This window comes from Leguminivora glycinivorella, chromosome 8, assembly GCF_023078275.1.
Source record: "Leguminivora glycinivorella isolate SPB_JAAS2020 chromosome 8, LegGlyc_1.1, whole genome shotgun sequence".
Lineage (NCBI taxonomy): Eukaryota > Metazoa > Arthropoda > Insecta > Lepidoptera > Tortricidae > Leguminivora > Leguminivora glycinivorella.
Genome location: NC_062978.1, coordinates 7,982,121 through 7,998,187, shown reverse-complemented (window position 1 = coordinate 7,998,187; position 16,067 = coordinate 7,982,121). Strand labels below are relative to the sequence as shown.

At 36.5% G+C, this 16,067-nt stretch overlaps 1 protein-coding gene across 1 annotated transcript; it reads right to left on the bottom strand.

The window, feature by feature from the left end:
* Window positions 1-4,355: 4,355 nt before the first annotated feature.
* Window positions 4,356-15,687, bottom strand: LOC125229189 (cytochrome b-c1 complex subunit 8-like). Its single transcript, XM_048133982.1, has 2 exons — window positions 15,366-15,687; window positions 4,356-4,716 (listed from the first exon to the last, which is right to left on the bottom strand). Exons 1-2 carry the CDS (start codon window positions 15,517-15,519, stop codon window positions 4,553-4,555), a joined length of 318 nt encoding a protein of 105 aa, XP_047989939.1. The 5' UTR covers window positions 15,520-15,687; the 3' UTR covers window positions 4,356-4,552.
* Between the last annotated feature and the right edge of the window lie 380 nt (window positions 15,688-16,067).

Sequence of the window (16,067 nt, the reverse complement as noted above, 5' to 3'; positions counted from 1 at the left end):
AAAATATTTATTTTATTAGCCGACGGAAAATTTGGAGTCTGCTTTTTATGCCTATATTAAAAGAGGGGGTAACTTTGCCGTTGTGCCCTTCCATTCGAGTTGGATGGCTAACATGATTTTACAGTAGGTAGTTAGTGTAACAATAATTATATTTGAAGCAACGCTGAATAGCATTAACCATTAATAAAATTAATTTTAAATTGTGAATGAATGTCTTTTGTACCTTTGTTTTGCAGTCCGCTCGTGTGATCACTGATTACGTTGTTGATTGTGAGATAGTTATTAAATAATTGGAAAGTGAGGTATTTTTTCATGCACTAAAATATGGTTTAGTATAATTTATTTAGTAATTTTTTTAACCTAAATAGTAATTGGATTATAAAACTGCGAAAATTAGATGGTAATCCAGGACACCTCAGTACAGCTTTTGCGAGTACCTAGTATGATTGAACTCTAAATTGATTTCACGAAAAAAGTAACGCGAGTCGCCAGGAAATTGAATCTGGTGATATAGATATAAACTTCGATTTGCACCATTAGATACATGGATAAAATGAAGCACCTAATGACATAGTGACACGCGTAACTTTTTAGGTGAAAAGATCATTTTATTATTTACTTGGCGGAACTTAATCGCGTATAATATTTTTTTGATACTTATTTGCCCTACGTTTCGACGACGGCTTTGCCTCCGTGAACGTGATCTTAGAGAAGAAAGCAGAAATTTAATTATACGTTATTAAGTCCCGTTTAATAAATATTTTTGAAAGCTTTAGGCACTGGTCTCACCGCGAGCTAGTAAGCTATGAGCTATCGGCTATAAAAACGAACAAAAGATAATCACTCCCGTGTAAATAAAAGAGACACGGCGACGTTTTTAGTTACTCGCCCAGCGGTGAGCTATCAATATCGCCGTGTCTCTTTTATTTGCACGGGAGTGCTTATCTTTTGTTCGTTTTTAAAGCCGATAGCTCATAGCTTACTAGCTCGCGGTGGGACCAGTGCCTTATAGTAAACCAAGAGCATTCTTGTATTCGCTGAGAATACTTTCTTTTATAGTCTGACGCTGCATGAAAAAAAAAGTACGGTTTCGTATATACATTTAAATGAGTTTCATATATGACAGAAATATTTAAAATTTAGCGCTATTATTTTCTATAACCATGTAAAGGTCTTTCTTTAAAAATCACTGCCCACTGCAGTGGCTATGTATTCTTTGATTTAAACTGAAAGTAAAATTGGAAAAAATCACACGTTGCTTTTTTTAAATATTGATACTATCTAATTTAAATCCGCGCATTTATATACAGATGATGGTCTATGTGCTTTAACTTTTGCAGCTTCTGAGGATGTTTCAATTTTATTGATACAGAGGATCATCATAAACTCGCAACATTAAAATTCGTTGTGTGTCTCATAGCATTTATTTTCTTAATTATTACTATTGTGGTTATTTCTGTGATGAAATAATAGGTATTATTTTGTCAATTGGACTTTTTCTGTAGCATTCAACAAAATTGAACACAAAAGTTAACGTGTCAAAAATAGAACAGCTGCGTTATGGAGTAGGTATTGATCAACATTAGTTGTTGTATTATTTGACACGTCGCTAAAACTTCTAATTTGTCACTTAATATTAGCTTCCATTAATTAGTTCATGGCGGTTGAACATTTGTGTTATACACATGTCAAATACATAAAATTAGGTGATTGATATTGTGATGAATGCACAGCATTTAGAGGGAAAGAGTGCAGGTACATGTTTGTACTAAAAGTTGTTAAGCACTGGAATTTCAAGCAAATTGCCTAAGTTTTAAATGCTAGATATACACGTCGAGAAGGGAGGTCCCTTTCCTACCTCTTAACACCTTTCTCTTTTAGGTTTCGGTGAGATAGTATCTCAAATATTCGCAATAAGAATATTCTCACTATACAAACCGCCTATGAAATGTTTAGGTGACCCTGTTATTTTTTGTTAGCACGGGTATGTTTGAATGTGTGCTTAAAGTATTTTTAACTTAACATTATCAATGTAACACACTGGAAAAGGTCCATTGGCCTATAATTTACATTCTAGCAAATGGTTCAACCATTATATGTTATTTTGTGCATTTTGAATGTTAAGAGCTTAGTAAATGAATGATTTAACAATACTCTGTTTTATTTCTTCAACCTCATCAAGTATGGACTATGGAGTTTATAGGCTCGTACAGTCGAGTTCATAAATATGTGTAATGTGTACTTACATTTTTTACCTTATTGCAACGAGTTAAGGTGAAGAAATGTACACATTTATGAACTCAGTCGAGTTCAGATGTGTACATTTCTACGAGAGCGTACTGATACGTTTGTGCCAAGTTAGTGTGTCAAGGGAGCTAAATTACATAATTACCTACATTGAACCCTGAGCGTAGTGAGAACAGAAACTCCTACTTCGAAATCAATAAGTAATTTCTACAAAAACTGGCGGCACTTATTGCAGATAAACACCCTTTAGGCGGGGAATATCACATGATCTGTATTACGTACTGATGTGCCGACGGAAAGTTTCCAAAATTCTGAAATTTTCACATAGGAAACCTTCAGAAACTTTCCATTTCATAAAGTTAACTTCCCTTTATTTTTCGTGAAAGTTTCGTGAATTATTCAAGAAATTTAAGATTTTTTTGCACATCACTAGATTACGTGATTACTTGATTAGACTAATAATTATTCCTATTAAATGAAAAACATAATTACTGCCGTATATAACTGTATTTAATTTATTCTTTTAAATGCTTTTACGGTAACAATACAAAACACAATATTTTTATGCGTGCTTTAGTGTTGTGACTGCTAGGCCCGAGCCTTAACGCGTTCACAAATCACAGTTCCCTATATCCTCATACGGCATTCGGTCGCTTTAGCCACCACTCTCGTATGCACTCAAATCAGTATTAGGTATAATAAAATTATATTATATAGATGGGATAATTCATATTTTTTTAACTAAATTGAGTGACACATATGTAGGTTGGCCATACAAAGTGACCACGTAACCCCCTGGGCTGGGCACACACATTGACCACGTGAACCCTCCCCCCACCTACTGACACCATTTTTGATAAGGTGGTACTCCCATAAGGTTATGCCGTAGCCGACACGAGACTAGTTTCACAACGCTAGGTACTAAGGTCATCCGGAGTAGGTATCTAGGCAATTCCCGATAAGTTTGTACATTTGGATCACGTCTCCGATTTGGATAAAAATTGGTAGGCTGATAGAGTCCATGATGCTGAACTAGATCCACTAGGTTTCCCAAAATGTCCTAGGTTGATTATATGAAACTTTCCTTTTTGTTACCAAAAATGTATAGAAATCTGGTAACAAAAAAAATAAGCGCATTACAAAACACGGAGAAACTAAAAAGCCAAAAATAATAAACCTTTCAATTCAGATTTCTTATCGTATTGCAATAAGCTAAACATCCAAATTATAAACAAATCAATTATTTTTGTAGTCGGTACCAGACCTGTTCGTCGCCTTGCTATTGCCTGTTTGCCCCACCCAACCATACACAGGCTGGTACCGACTCCAAAAATAATTGATTTGTTTATAATTTGGATGTTTAGCTTATTGCAATACGATAAGAAATCTGAATTGAAAGGTTTATTATTTTTGGCTTTTTAGTTTCTCCGTGTTTTGTAATGCGCTTATTTTTGAAGGCGGTTTTATTTTTTGTTAAAAAGTTTATTTATTTGTTGATTTTTAGTGGTTCCTAGTGATATTATATGTATCAGTCCGAATACATGTACAGTAGTGAAAGAATTATCCTTTAACTCCTAACCATTGAGGAGTTGACCTTCCATCATCAGCTCAGCCACATAAAATTATTACCATCAGACGTAAATACTGGTGTACCTTTGAAAAATAGACTAAAAACATTACATGTGCCTATAACATTTGAAGAGTTCCCTCGATTTCTCCAGGATCCCATTATCAGACCCTGACTTGGTGCCAATGGGACCATCTCGGGGTTATACCGGTTCGATCAAAAAAAAAATTTTGAAAATCGGTCCACGATTCTCGGAGATATCGAGTAACATACATACAAAAAAAAAAAAAAAAAATAAAAAAAAAAACATTCAGTCGAATTGATAACCTCCTCCTTTTTTGAAGTCGGTTAAAAAGGAAGGTTTCATACAAACTACATAGGATATATTGGGAAACCTAGTGGATCTTGCTCAGCATCATGGACTCTATCAGCCTACCAATTTTTATTAAAATCGGAGACGTGATCCAAATGTAAAAACTTTTCGGGAATTGCACATCTGCGTCTGGTGGGATAATGCGTCTTAGACATGTCTTAGATACCTTCTAACTAAACGGAAAATTTTACAACTATTGCATCCCTCTATGTTCAATCCAAGTATGATCGTCAAACTTTAAATTTAAAAGGCTATCATAATTCTAATATATTTTGTTCATTAAGATATCTTCAAAAAACGCATTTACTCCATCAGACGCAAATGACCAGGTGGACCGTACACATTTTCTCACACTACCTATTTACCTACTTCTTCTTTTTATCTTTGGGTTCGCACTTCTTTTCTTCGGGTGGTGGCGGCGGCGGTGGGTTAGGGTCCACTTCATTTAAGTAATCTTTCGGATTCTTTCGTTTTGATTGCAGAAATGCATACTCTACGGAAGCGTACGATGCGTATCCCAAAATGAATGCTGCAATAACACCATTGATCAGCAATTCATCACTACTTTAAAAAAAACTTGTATCTTCGTCTGTCAATGAAAAGAAAATTGTAGTAAGTATGTATGGAATGCATATAGACTTACTACCCCAAGAGCTATCCGGTCTTGCTACTACTGGGAAAATAACTTAATTTTATAACAGTACTTTTTATCTCACCAAAAATTAAGTTTGGTAATTTGGTACAGTTTTTTTAGTTAAGCCACCAAAATTTGTGACAAGAAACGTATAATATAATAAAAAAAAGATTATTTTAATTCACTAAAAATCAGGCGAAAATGGTATCAGGACTTTTGTTTTAAATTCGACTACTTTAATTTATGATCTTTATAACACATTAAGAAACCACCTATTTTTGTGAATGATACTTCGTAGTAGCAAAAAGCGGAGTAATTAAATTAGTTATGACGCAAGCAATAATAGGACAAGTGAAGTTATGGTTGTTTTGTATCTACATTATGTGTTGAAACACTATTTCTACTGAAACCACCCTAAAAACAAAACGGAAGTTCAGTATTTTACTAGCTCAGAATAACATTCAGGGCAAAAATTATATCAGCAAAAAAATTGGAACAGACTTTTCGTTAAGATCAAAATAAAGAAGTATAAAAAATAATCCACCTTTAAATGCACGCCAAGAAGCGCTAAAATCTGTACTGAAAGAAGTATTTTCATATTTTTCATTTACCTACAAACTCTACTATTGACGATGTCATTTTCTGCATTATTTCAAAAGTTAGTTATTCATTCGTATTTTCATTACATCGCGGTATAATAATATATTTCGCCACCTTCACTATCGCTTAAATAGCTCAGTTATAGTAGCGTAAGACGATGGGCGCGCTCCTGACCTGACGTCGTGGGTTCGATCCTCGGCAGTGGAAATCTTTTTTTCTTGTTATTATTTTTTTTTATCTTTTACACCCTTTTCAACCCTCTCTTTTTAAATATTGATTTTTTAGTATTAGATTTACAACCCATTTCATTGAAATTTTGTTAGACACATGTAATGCAATAAGTTTGAAAATTGTCTTTCAGTATTAGCACAGTATAATAAAGAGTACCATCGTACAGTATGGCCACTCCCGCTCCCCGCTGAAAGTGCCGCCCACCCCCTCTCGGTTACCTCACAGTTACTGCCTGTCAAAAACGCGAACAGTCGACCTGTCATATCTCATTCATACAAGCATGGTACGCGTTCACCTACACGAGCTTAGAGTGTGCGCTAGGAACGCGCCTCTTTCATATATTTGATCGCCAGTGTCCGAGGTGTGGTATTAGTATTGATTGAAGGTAACCTAAGGTTCAACATCGTGCGTCGTTCCTACTAACCGCAATACTCTGTCTTAGCTAACCATCGCTAGACGTTATGCCCTTGTAATAAGGATTACAAGTGTACAGTGACAGTTGTCCGGTATGACTCATAGATTTATATATTATTAAGCTAGATTGAGTTGTTAGGCCAAAAAGTGTGTCCACATGAGAGGGTAAAGTTGGGGCTGGTGTCCCTCTCGCACTTATTGCCACTGTCAAAATTATTTGAATGACGTCATCACTGTCATTATTTGGGTATACCAGTCAATATTCAAAGTTACTACCCAATCTACTAATACCGAATTAAAGGTTTTTTTTAATTGCGCAAATCTTTGGTTTTATGGCTTCATAATAATGACTTACCAATTCATTACAAGGTATTAATATCCTTGCCTCGATATAATACAAATATAATTTAAGAAGTTTATAAACTTAGTTATCATACAGGTAAAATTACTACTACTGTAGTAATCTCTTTAACACTGGTCACAGGTGCGAGAGGGACACCAGCCCCAACTTTGACCCTCTCATGTGGACACACTTTTACTAGTCTGATAAGAACGCCTTTCTGCACCGGTGATAAAGTTCAATTTAGTATGGCAAAAAAAGTGTGAGCTCTGTCCCTATTGAAAGTCCATGGTATGAGTCAATGAAAAATTGGCTAAATAGTAATCAGAAAACAAGCAAAAAGGGTAGAATATGTTTCTTATAAGTTATTTCTTTGGATTACATTACAAAATGAATGTAATTATAATACTCGTTGTAATTGTATAGATTTCAATGAATAATTTTATTTGTTCAAATTAATGACTTTCAAGGAACAAAAACTATTGAGTCGCTATTAGACTGTTTTCACATTATCCGATCCGATAACGGATGTCGGAAGGATATCAATAGAAGAATCCAAGATTCCGCCTGTAATGTATGGAATATCGGTCCGACATCCGATATCGGATCGGATAATGTGAAAACGTACTACATTTTTTTTTTAATACCAAGATTAATTAGAGTCAGTTGTATGGTCGGTACGTAACGTAGTGTAAATAAAACCGGCCAAGTGCGAGTCGGACTCGCCCACCGAGGGTTCCGTACCTACAAAACTATTAGGTACTTTTACGTTACTCACATAAGTCTAAAGACTGGGCTAGGCTAGAAGTATAGGTTCTCTAATGAGCATAATTGTGTTTAGCGCCACCTCTCGACGAATTCGCGAACTAATTAGCACAGCTTGCGTGAGGTCTTTTATAATGTTAACCAAATTCAACATTTTTTATTTTATTTTAAAGTAGGTGTTTTATGTAAAATTTCGTACACTAAAGTTATCCAGCCGATAAAGTTCGTTTGTCCCTTTCTATCACACCAATACGTCGGAAAGGGACAACCGAACTTTATCGGCTTGATAACTTAGTGTACGTTTATGAATAACGGATTAATGAATTTAATATAGATAGGTAATTATTGATATGTGGCAAAACGAAGGAAATTGTTTACACCTTCGCAATAAGTATCTAATGATATTTTTTTAATTTACCATGTTACTTCACGTACCTACTTAGGTACTTATTTTAAAAACTCTAAAAATGTCTATTGAGTTTCTGTCGCAGACCACCATGTGGCTTCTGCATATTCTGCGCTGTGATAGAGTTGCCATAGTAGGTATGTATATATTGTATAATAGGCAACAAGAGGCAAAAAACATATTGTGCTAAAATATTTAAAATACCTACAGTCATTTCCGAAACGTGTGAATTCATGTCAATACTTTCTTTTATCAGTAATATTACACGGAGTAGGTAAACGTTTCGTGGCAGCGGCAGCGCACACTGCAGAGAGCGCACGTGGACACCGGCGCGGCGCCACAGAATATATAATAGCACAAGTAAAGAAGGCCCACTGCTTTGATGTTTCCGAAATGCCGCCTTTTTAAATACCTACAAAATTCTTACAAAGAAACGAGCCGCACGTGCGCGGCGTCCGGTGATAGGGTTACCAATGGATCCAAACGAATTAATACTCACATTAAATGTTATATTATTATATTCAAGTCTTGAGTACTTTCTAGGTATATACGCTGTATTTATATATTTTTGTTCAAGGTTCCAATATCACAAGCCTTATTGAACTTTTCCGTGGGACTTAATCAGTAGTAGATCTGTATAAGAATATCTTTTGGTATTTATTTTATTCAATATGTCTATTTAATTAAGTATTATTAGCCATTCCACCCGCGGACATCGCTTAAAAAACCTCGCGACGTAAAGTAACAATAGAAAGTGTGAACGTGCATTCCGTGAGAATGTGCGCCACCCCTGAGTAGGCCGCGAACTCGCGGCCACAGCTCGCGGCCGCCAGGATATACTTGTAGCGCGGCGATAGGATAGCGGAGTGAGCCGACCCTGGCGGCGCCAGCGGACGCGTCTGTGTGCGTGAGCTAGGTATGCATACAACTACAACTGCTGTAGGCACCGCCCCCCCCCCTCAGCGCGTCCTCTGCGGCGCGGCGATAATCACCTAGCCTTAAGGCCCTGGTTTCTCTGGCCCGTCACACGCGCCCGGCGGCGTTTGGATGTGAGCCGCGTGTGCCGCTGTGCCACACGCTGTCGGTCGCGGGTGCGTGGGTTTTCTGACCCTTGGTCACCCGTCGTCGGCGACGGAACTCAGAAGCTCTGGTAGACTGATTTTTGAACTGTTGTGTTGTGCTCTGATCAAAATGAATGCAAAAATACTTACATTGTAATTCTTAGAGGAAGAAGATTATACGCGACTTAATCCGTTTCCATATAAATATTGATATTACCCAAAAAAAGAGACGGTCAAACGATATTTTTGTATGAAACCGGCAAAAAGAAAGTGAAATTTTTAACTTGGTACTCAAACACTTGCATTGTAGTAAAGAAAAATTTACATCATATTCGATTAAGTATATCGAAAACAGTTCACAGAAGTACAATTCATCCATTGAATTACTATGTACTAACATACTAGAAATTACACCCCAAACAAAGTCTGTGCTCCGGCCGGCACCGCGCGGCGCATGCGTGGGGAGGTACCGTGTCATACTCATACTCATACTCATTTATTTATAATATTGTTACATATTACACGTCACAATTGATTTAGGTACATAATTATTATATGGTATATTAAAATTAAAATTAGAGTAAGACGACCAATGACCACCTAGACGCGACACTCTTAGTGTAGACCTTTTTTATACTTTTTGTAAAATACTAACCCCCTTATTCATAAACGCACACTAAAGTTATCAAGCCGTTAAAGTTCGTTTGTCCCTTTTCGGCGTATTGGTGTGATAGAAATGTGATTATGTTAAATTATGAATAAGGGGGTAAGTAGTTTAATTTTAGCACTATCATACATTGTGCTATGTTTAAGTTCTACTAAGTGAAACAAAAATACATTATTGATTTTTTTCATATACCTACTTTAATTGCCCTTGAAGAAAATCATAGGTTATTATTGTATGAAAATATCGATTACAACTCGTGTTAGAACTGTGTAGTATTCATAAGTATAACGTGAAATAAATTTAACATTTCTCTTTTATATATTACAAACAGAATATAATCACAATTACTATACTTCATTACCTACATGTCAAGTCTGTGCGATTATGATGCGATTAATCTATGATTACGTTCAACAAAATGGCAGCGATAGCTTCGCGTTTGAGGAGCGCGTCCCTTCATTGAAATAATTACTTAAATAAAGATCGATTAACATAGCGTGTATACTAGCCGATTAAATGTGACACGTCAGTTTTATTCGATTTTCTCGTATGGCTTAAACAGCATCTTGTTGCGCAGGAAGGCATTTTTACATTTTATTTGTGTGCAGGCAGAAACATAAGTCCAATGGACTTATGTTTGTAGCGCAAACGTTTTGCTCGCAGTGTCCTCTCTAGTATTACCTCAATGAGTTCATCATTATCTTTAGTGAAGTCAGTCATTTTCCATATCAAGACGCCACCCGCCGTCCGTTGCTATTGTACAAAACGAATACAGACCGTCGCGTGCGGCGTCTGACCTTCGCCCGTCGAACCACCCGCCGCCGGCAACGTTTCAAAGAAACCACCCTCAAACATTTCCGAACAAAACATTCGAACGTCGTCAGTCGCGGACCCGCGTAAAAAACCACAACACGTTCTATGAACATTGGTCAAGTGCGAGTCGGTTTTCGACTTTTCCATACAAAGAACTCATGAGCGCCTGAACGACTGTGATGGCAAAGTTAACTTTTCGCACTTTCAAGACTTTACGTATATATCTCGGAAACGATAAGAGATAGAGCAAATTGGACTTCAGATTTGGGCTGTCGTTGGCACAAATTCTATGTTTTCGTCAACAGAGACCTTTTTTGGACCGATTTGAACAAAATTTTGCTCAGTCCACTTACAAACGGTCTTAAGCGCCTCCTTTTTAGTAGGAACTTAAGTCATTTTGGCAAACGAAAAAAAAAATTGAACAATTTCTAAAAAGAATAAGACAGAAATGAATTTCTTTCTACCTGTCCATCACGCTTACAAAATTTCAAGACGTTTAGTAACTGCTTGCAGCGTCAGTGGGTGAAAATCTTAATTTGAGTTTTTTTCTCGTAAGTCCGACTTACGCTTGACTGTAGATTTCTAATAGGTTTTCCTGTAATCTACAGGTAGAGGGCTATCTCGTGTATTTTTTTGAAAATTTTACGCTAAGTAGTTTCGGAGATAAGGGGGGAATGGTCATTTTTTGTCTATTTTCTTAAATTACTTCTAAAATACCAAAATTAAAAATTAAAAAAATATATTTCAAATGCTCATAAAATGCTCTTTCATTTGATATATAACACAATATAGTTTTAGTAACTTTGATTTTTAATTTTCAAGTTTACCCCCCAAAAGTGACCCCTATGATTAAATTTCATTTAATTAAATTACATGTCCGTCTTTGGGCCACAGGTTTACATACGTGTGCCAAATTTCAAGTAAATCGGTCCAGTAGTTTCGGAGAAATCGGCTGTAACAGAGGGACAGACAGACACACGACTTCACACGAGTGATCCTATAAGGGTTCCGTTTTTCCTCTTTGAGGTACGGAACCCTAAAAAGTCGAAAAGTAGGTCCTTTCTATACTTTTTGCTATGTATTTTATATTTCAATAGGCAGGCTTTTGTACCCATATTACGGTACTTTCAATATGTGCTATCCTATAATTAAATTCGAACACTCGCGTATTAGACACTTCTAATATTATTTGAATGGCATTACCAACATTAAATCTCCTTTTGAAAATAAATTTTAAAGAATATCCCACTATCAGATCAGAACCACTGGTATTTAATTTAAAACAAATGCCTATAATAAATAAATACGATAAACCTTTGGGTTGTCTGTTGATTGATGAATTTAATTATTTTTATAGAAAATATTGGGTTGGTAAGAAAGTAATGAGCGAATCATAACCAATATTGTAATTTTTATTTAATTTATTATTTTAATCATTTATCAAAAATATAACGGCCTTCGTTATCTACTACTTGTCTCCATCGTTCTGGTAAAGAATGAATAGCATCGGCGAAGAAGTTCTTAGGTTTAGATTCAAAAAACTCAGCTACGTACTGTCGTAGATGGGCTTGATCATCGAACTTTTTTTCATTCAAGGCATTGCTTAGCGATCTGAACAATGCGTAATCCGTAGGTGCCAAGTCTGGAGAGTACGGTGGATGAGGTATCACTTTCCAACCTAGCTCCAAAAGCTTTAGCCGAGTCACTTTTGCATTGTGTGGGCGAGCATTGTCGTGTAAGAAAAAAACTTTAGCATGCTGTGGACGATTCTGACAGATTTTTTGGTTTAAATTTTCAAGCTGATTACAGTATACTGATGCGGTAACAGTCATTCCACTTGGTAGGAGTTCCCAGTGAATAATACCATGAATATCCCACCAAACGGACAGCATAACTTTTTTCGGGTGAGGCTCTGTTTTTGGTGCCTCTATTCCTTTTTCGTTTGGAGCTAGCCACTGACGTTTGCGTGTGTGATTTATATATAAGCCTGTGTGGTGACGGGTTAAGAATTTCACCACCCCCTTTCTTCCCGTGGGTGTCGTAGAAGGCGACTATGGGATATGGGTTAAATTGTGGTGTAGGCGAGAGGCTGGCAACCTGTCACTGCAATGCCACAGTTTCGTTTTCTTTTAACCCCTTATTTGCCAAGAGTGGCCCTGAAGCTTTAGTAGTTTCATGTGCTCTGCCTACCCCTTTATGGGATACAGGCGTGATTGTATGTATGTATGTATGTATGTATTTATATATAAGACCCATTTTTCATCTCCAGTGATAAGATGGTCCAACCAGTTGAATGTGCGGCGAAAAGACAGAAGTTGTATGCAGATATCGGCATGGCGGTTTAGTTGATCTCTATCAAGTTCGTGCGGTATCCAAACACTGTATTTGTAGTTTTTTCCCAACTCGTGTAAATGTGTTTCTATGGTGACATGAGAGCAGCCTAACTCGGTAGCAAGAGTACGACTCGTTAGCCTCGGATCTCCTTCAATTAAGGTTTTTAATTTGGCTACATCAATCTTCACCGGTCGACCAGACTTAGGTTGATCTGATAATGAAAAGTCGCCACTACGAAACCGCTGGAACCATCGTTTCGCCGTGGCCTCAGACACAACTTCAGGAGCAACACGCTGACTTATTATTACGCACTGCTTCGGCGGCTGAATGGCCAGACTGAAATTCATATAGTAAGCAATGCCTTACATGCACTTTTAATTCGTCCATTTTCTTCCTTATATTAGCTCGGCGACAGCTAGTGAATGACTGACGAGAAACTGTGCGACTCGCCCTTTATATACTTTCGACCTTAGAAGATTCTAGAACTCTCTCAAAAATTGTATGTGGAATTCAATCGATCGCTCATTACTTTCTTACCAACCCAATATTTTAATTTGTATCCTTCCAGCTCGAGATTCTTGGAAGCCTTGTAAATTTTTCTTTGTGACAACAAGGTATGACATTTATTTCAGGAAATTTACACATACATACATTACATACATTTATTGTAATAAACAGAGTACAAGTGACCAAGATAAAGATGATACAGTAGGGTATTTTTAAAGTTTATGTAATGAAGAAGTAAAATTGCGGCCTTTTTTAGGTATTTATATTTATGGAATAAATTGGAAATATCTAATACCTACATACTTATTATATATTGGTAGCGGCTCCATTCGTTCAATATTCGTTCGCAATTCATTTTGACATATAAGTCATTTGAGCATATTATGACAAAAGGTATTTTGATAAAGAGTTTTTAGTGTGTGGCAGTTCCATTTGCAATTTTGATACTTAGGTCTTTATACACTATGTTGGTTATGGCATGAACGATTTTTTTCCTAAGCAGATAAGAAGTTAACGTTATTAGCATCAACAAGAATGTTATAAATGCAATTTAGACCCAGATTTTTAAAACATTTTTGTTATGGATTGTGCGTCCTTGTATTTAATGTCATTGCAGTAGCTTGTACTCATCAACTTATAATATAAATAAAACCTTAAAAAATGAATTGAAAAAGCTGTAAAAACGTATGCGACGACTGAGATTTGAACTTGTGACCTGTGGCTTGTAAGTCTAACGATAATCGCCGGGGCTATACCTGGCCGTGACATATGGGTCGAAATTAGACTTTGCATAGCTTTCGTGTGTTTGTAATAAGCGTTGCTTCAACGATTCTGAAGAATGGAAGAATACATTTCACAAGATGACGGAGATCTGTCAAATGGTAGAAGAGAAAAACGTGAGATAGATGTATGTACTGACAAGTATATACTCTTTTCGACGACTGTCAAATCGCATGCCTAAAATAAATGTGTAATTTTTTTAATTACTTTGGACTTTATTATCGGTGGGAAACGTCTGTTTTTAATCTACTTAAAATATTACTTATGTAGAAACAGGCATGTAATGAGGAGGAACACTCAAAGGATATGACAGATGGCGCCACCCTATTAGTCCGTGAGACGTGAGAGCGAGAAGCTGATAATTATGTTTTTCTCTCTCTCACATATGAATGACAGTGACATGCATAGGCGCCGCCTGGCGGGGCAAAATGTCAGTGTGCCTCCTCATTTACGTTAATGTGTAATAGAAGAACAGAATAAAAAGCATGCGACACGGCTCATCACCTACCCTCGGCCCAGCTCCACCGGCGTGGTGGTTTGCCATATGGATTCCTAAATGTAAGACACTAAGGTCCAAACCAAACCACGCAAAAAATGTAAATATATTAAATAAATTAAAGTATTAAATAAAGGTCAAACTTATTGGGTGGATTATCATGCTGTTAATATTGTTAAATAGGGACAATAAAAGTCAACCTCGTACTATTATCTGTTTCGAATTTGCCCGGTCAAATATTTAGATTTTTTTATTTCCATATAAATATATTGGTGGTTTTTATATGTTAAATATCTGAAAAATTATGTGCTATTGATTTCTGCTTAAAAATATCTGTTATTATATCAGCTCTAGAGCACGTTAGACAAAATTCAAAAATTCTATATCAATAAAAATAGTCTTATTTCCCGTCATATATTTAGGTGGCTTCGGGTTGTAAACCTTAAAACGGATTTTTTTCTACATGTTTCCACCATTAAATTACTGTTAGGTATTTTGCTGAAAGAAAACGCTTATTTTCTGGGCGTAGTTTTTTTTAATATCTTCCATTCCAAACTATTGGTGGATTCGAAAATATAGGTTTTTTAAATTGCGATTAAGCGCTGTATATGAAATAAAACTACTGTTATAGAATTATTTTCAAAAATATCGTACCGGTCTTAGGCTATACTGCGTTTTGACTTTGAGAAGCAGCGTGAGATACGAGATTTTTTTAAAGTAGTGGTTCTACTACATCTATAAATACCTATCGCCTATTGATTAGTATACATGGGCCTACACCAGAAGCAGTGTGTAGGTTGAGTGGGTTGTACCTAATGTAGGTACCCGTAAATCATTAATTTCTTGGTGTCAATACTCAATAGTAGCGATACTACGAGTAGGCGTAGGTACGCTGGAAAATTTTCGAATTACATAAGAACTTGGTGGTTATTGGGTACCTCGGGGTGCCAAAAGGAGGTTATCGGCTAATATGGTACCATTGAAAATGATGCAACCATTTTAGGTACAGTGAGCTGCAAAAGTGCATGGCGAATGTATCAATGAATTCATTCATAATTTCTCCATGCAATTTTGCAGGTCACTACATGCACTTGCATAATGAACGATTCTCTAAACTAAAACACACTTACGTGGCAACCATCTAAGTATAGTAGCCGTAGTCCTCGGCCAAACATTTGGTAGTCCTCTACTGAGTAGTCCAGCTATAGGGTTTAGTTCATGAGGAGACAGTCTGTAGTAGACTATTCCGCGAATAGTCGCTAATTCGCCGAAATGTTTGCCCATTGTATTTAATCCAATTTAGAAATCATCAAGAAAACTCAAATCAACTCAAAAATGACAAATAGTTGACACTCATGAAATCGAATTTGGAACTTTCGTTGGAAAATCTGCCATCTTGTGCCCAGAATTAAAAATTTGAATTTCGCGCCTTTAGTGACAAGATTAATAAAAGTGCTGCCCTTTAGTGCGTTTTCACATATCCGATCCGATATCGGATGTCGGACCGATATCCCATACATTACAGGCGCCATCTTGGATTTTTTCTATTGAAATCCTTCCGACATCCGATATCGGATCGGATAATGTGAAAACGCACTTATAGTTCACGAAATTTTTTTTATGAAGTTCAAATTTGTCGCTCTCAACTTCGTGTGGTACGATACGTCTATTACTGCTTTTAAGGATCAAACAAATGATCGCGACCTGATGAAAGAGGGTGGAAGGTAGTCCGCCGGGTAGGGGCAATTACATCGATCCGATGGCTCAAATATAAAGTACGTCGATTAAGATCTATAACTCGAATAGCTTGAATATTCGCTGTCAACTGCTGT

Excerpts from the sequence above, each read along its gene's own strand:
- LOC125229189 (XM_048133982.1), bottom strand. The coding sequence starts at position 15,519 with ATGGGCAAACATTTCGGCGAATTAGCGACTATTCGCGGAATAGTCTAC. Across the intron at positions 4,717-15,365 it reads TATACTTAGATGGTTGCCAC|CATTCATTTTGGGATACGCA; the intron begins GTAAGTGTGTTT and ends GTGTTATTGCAG.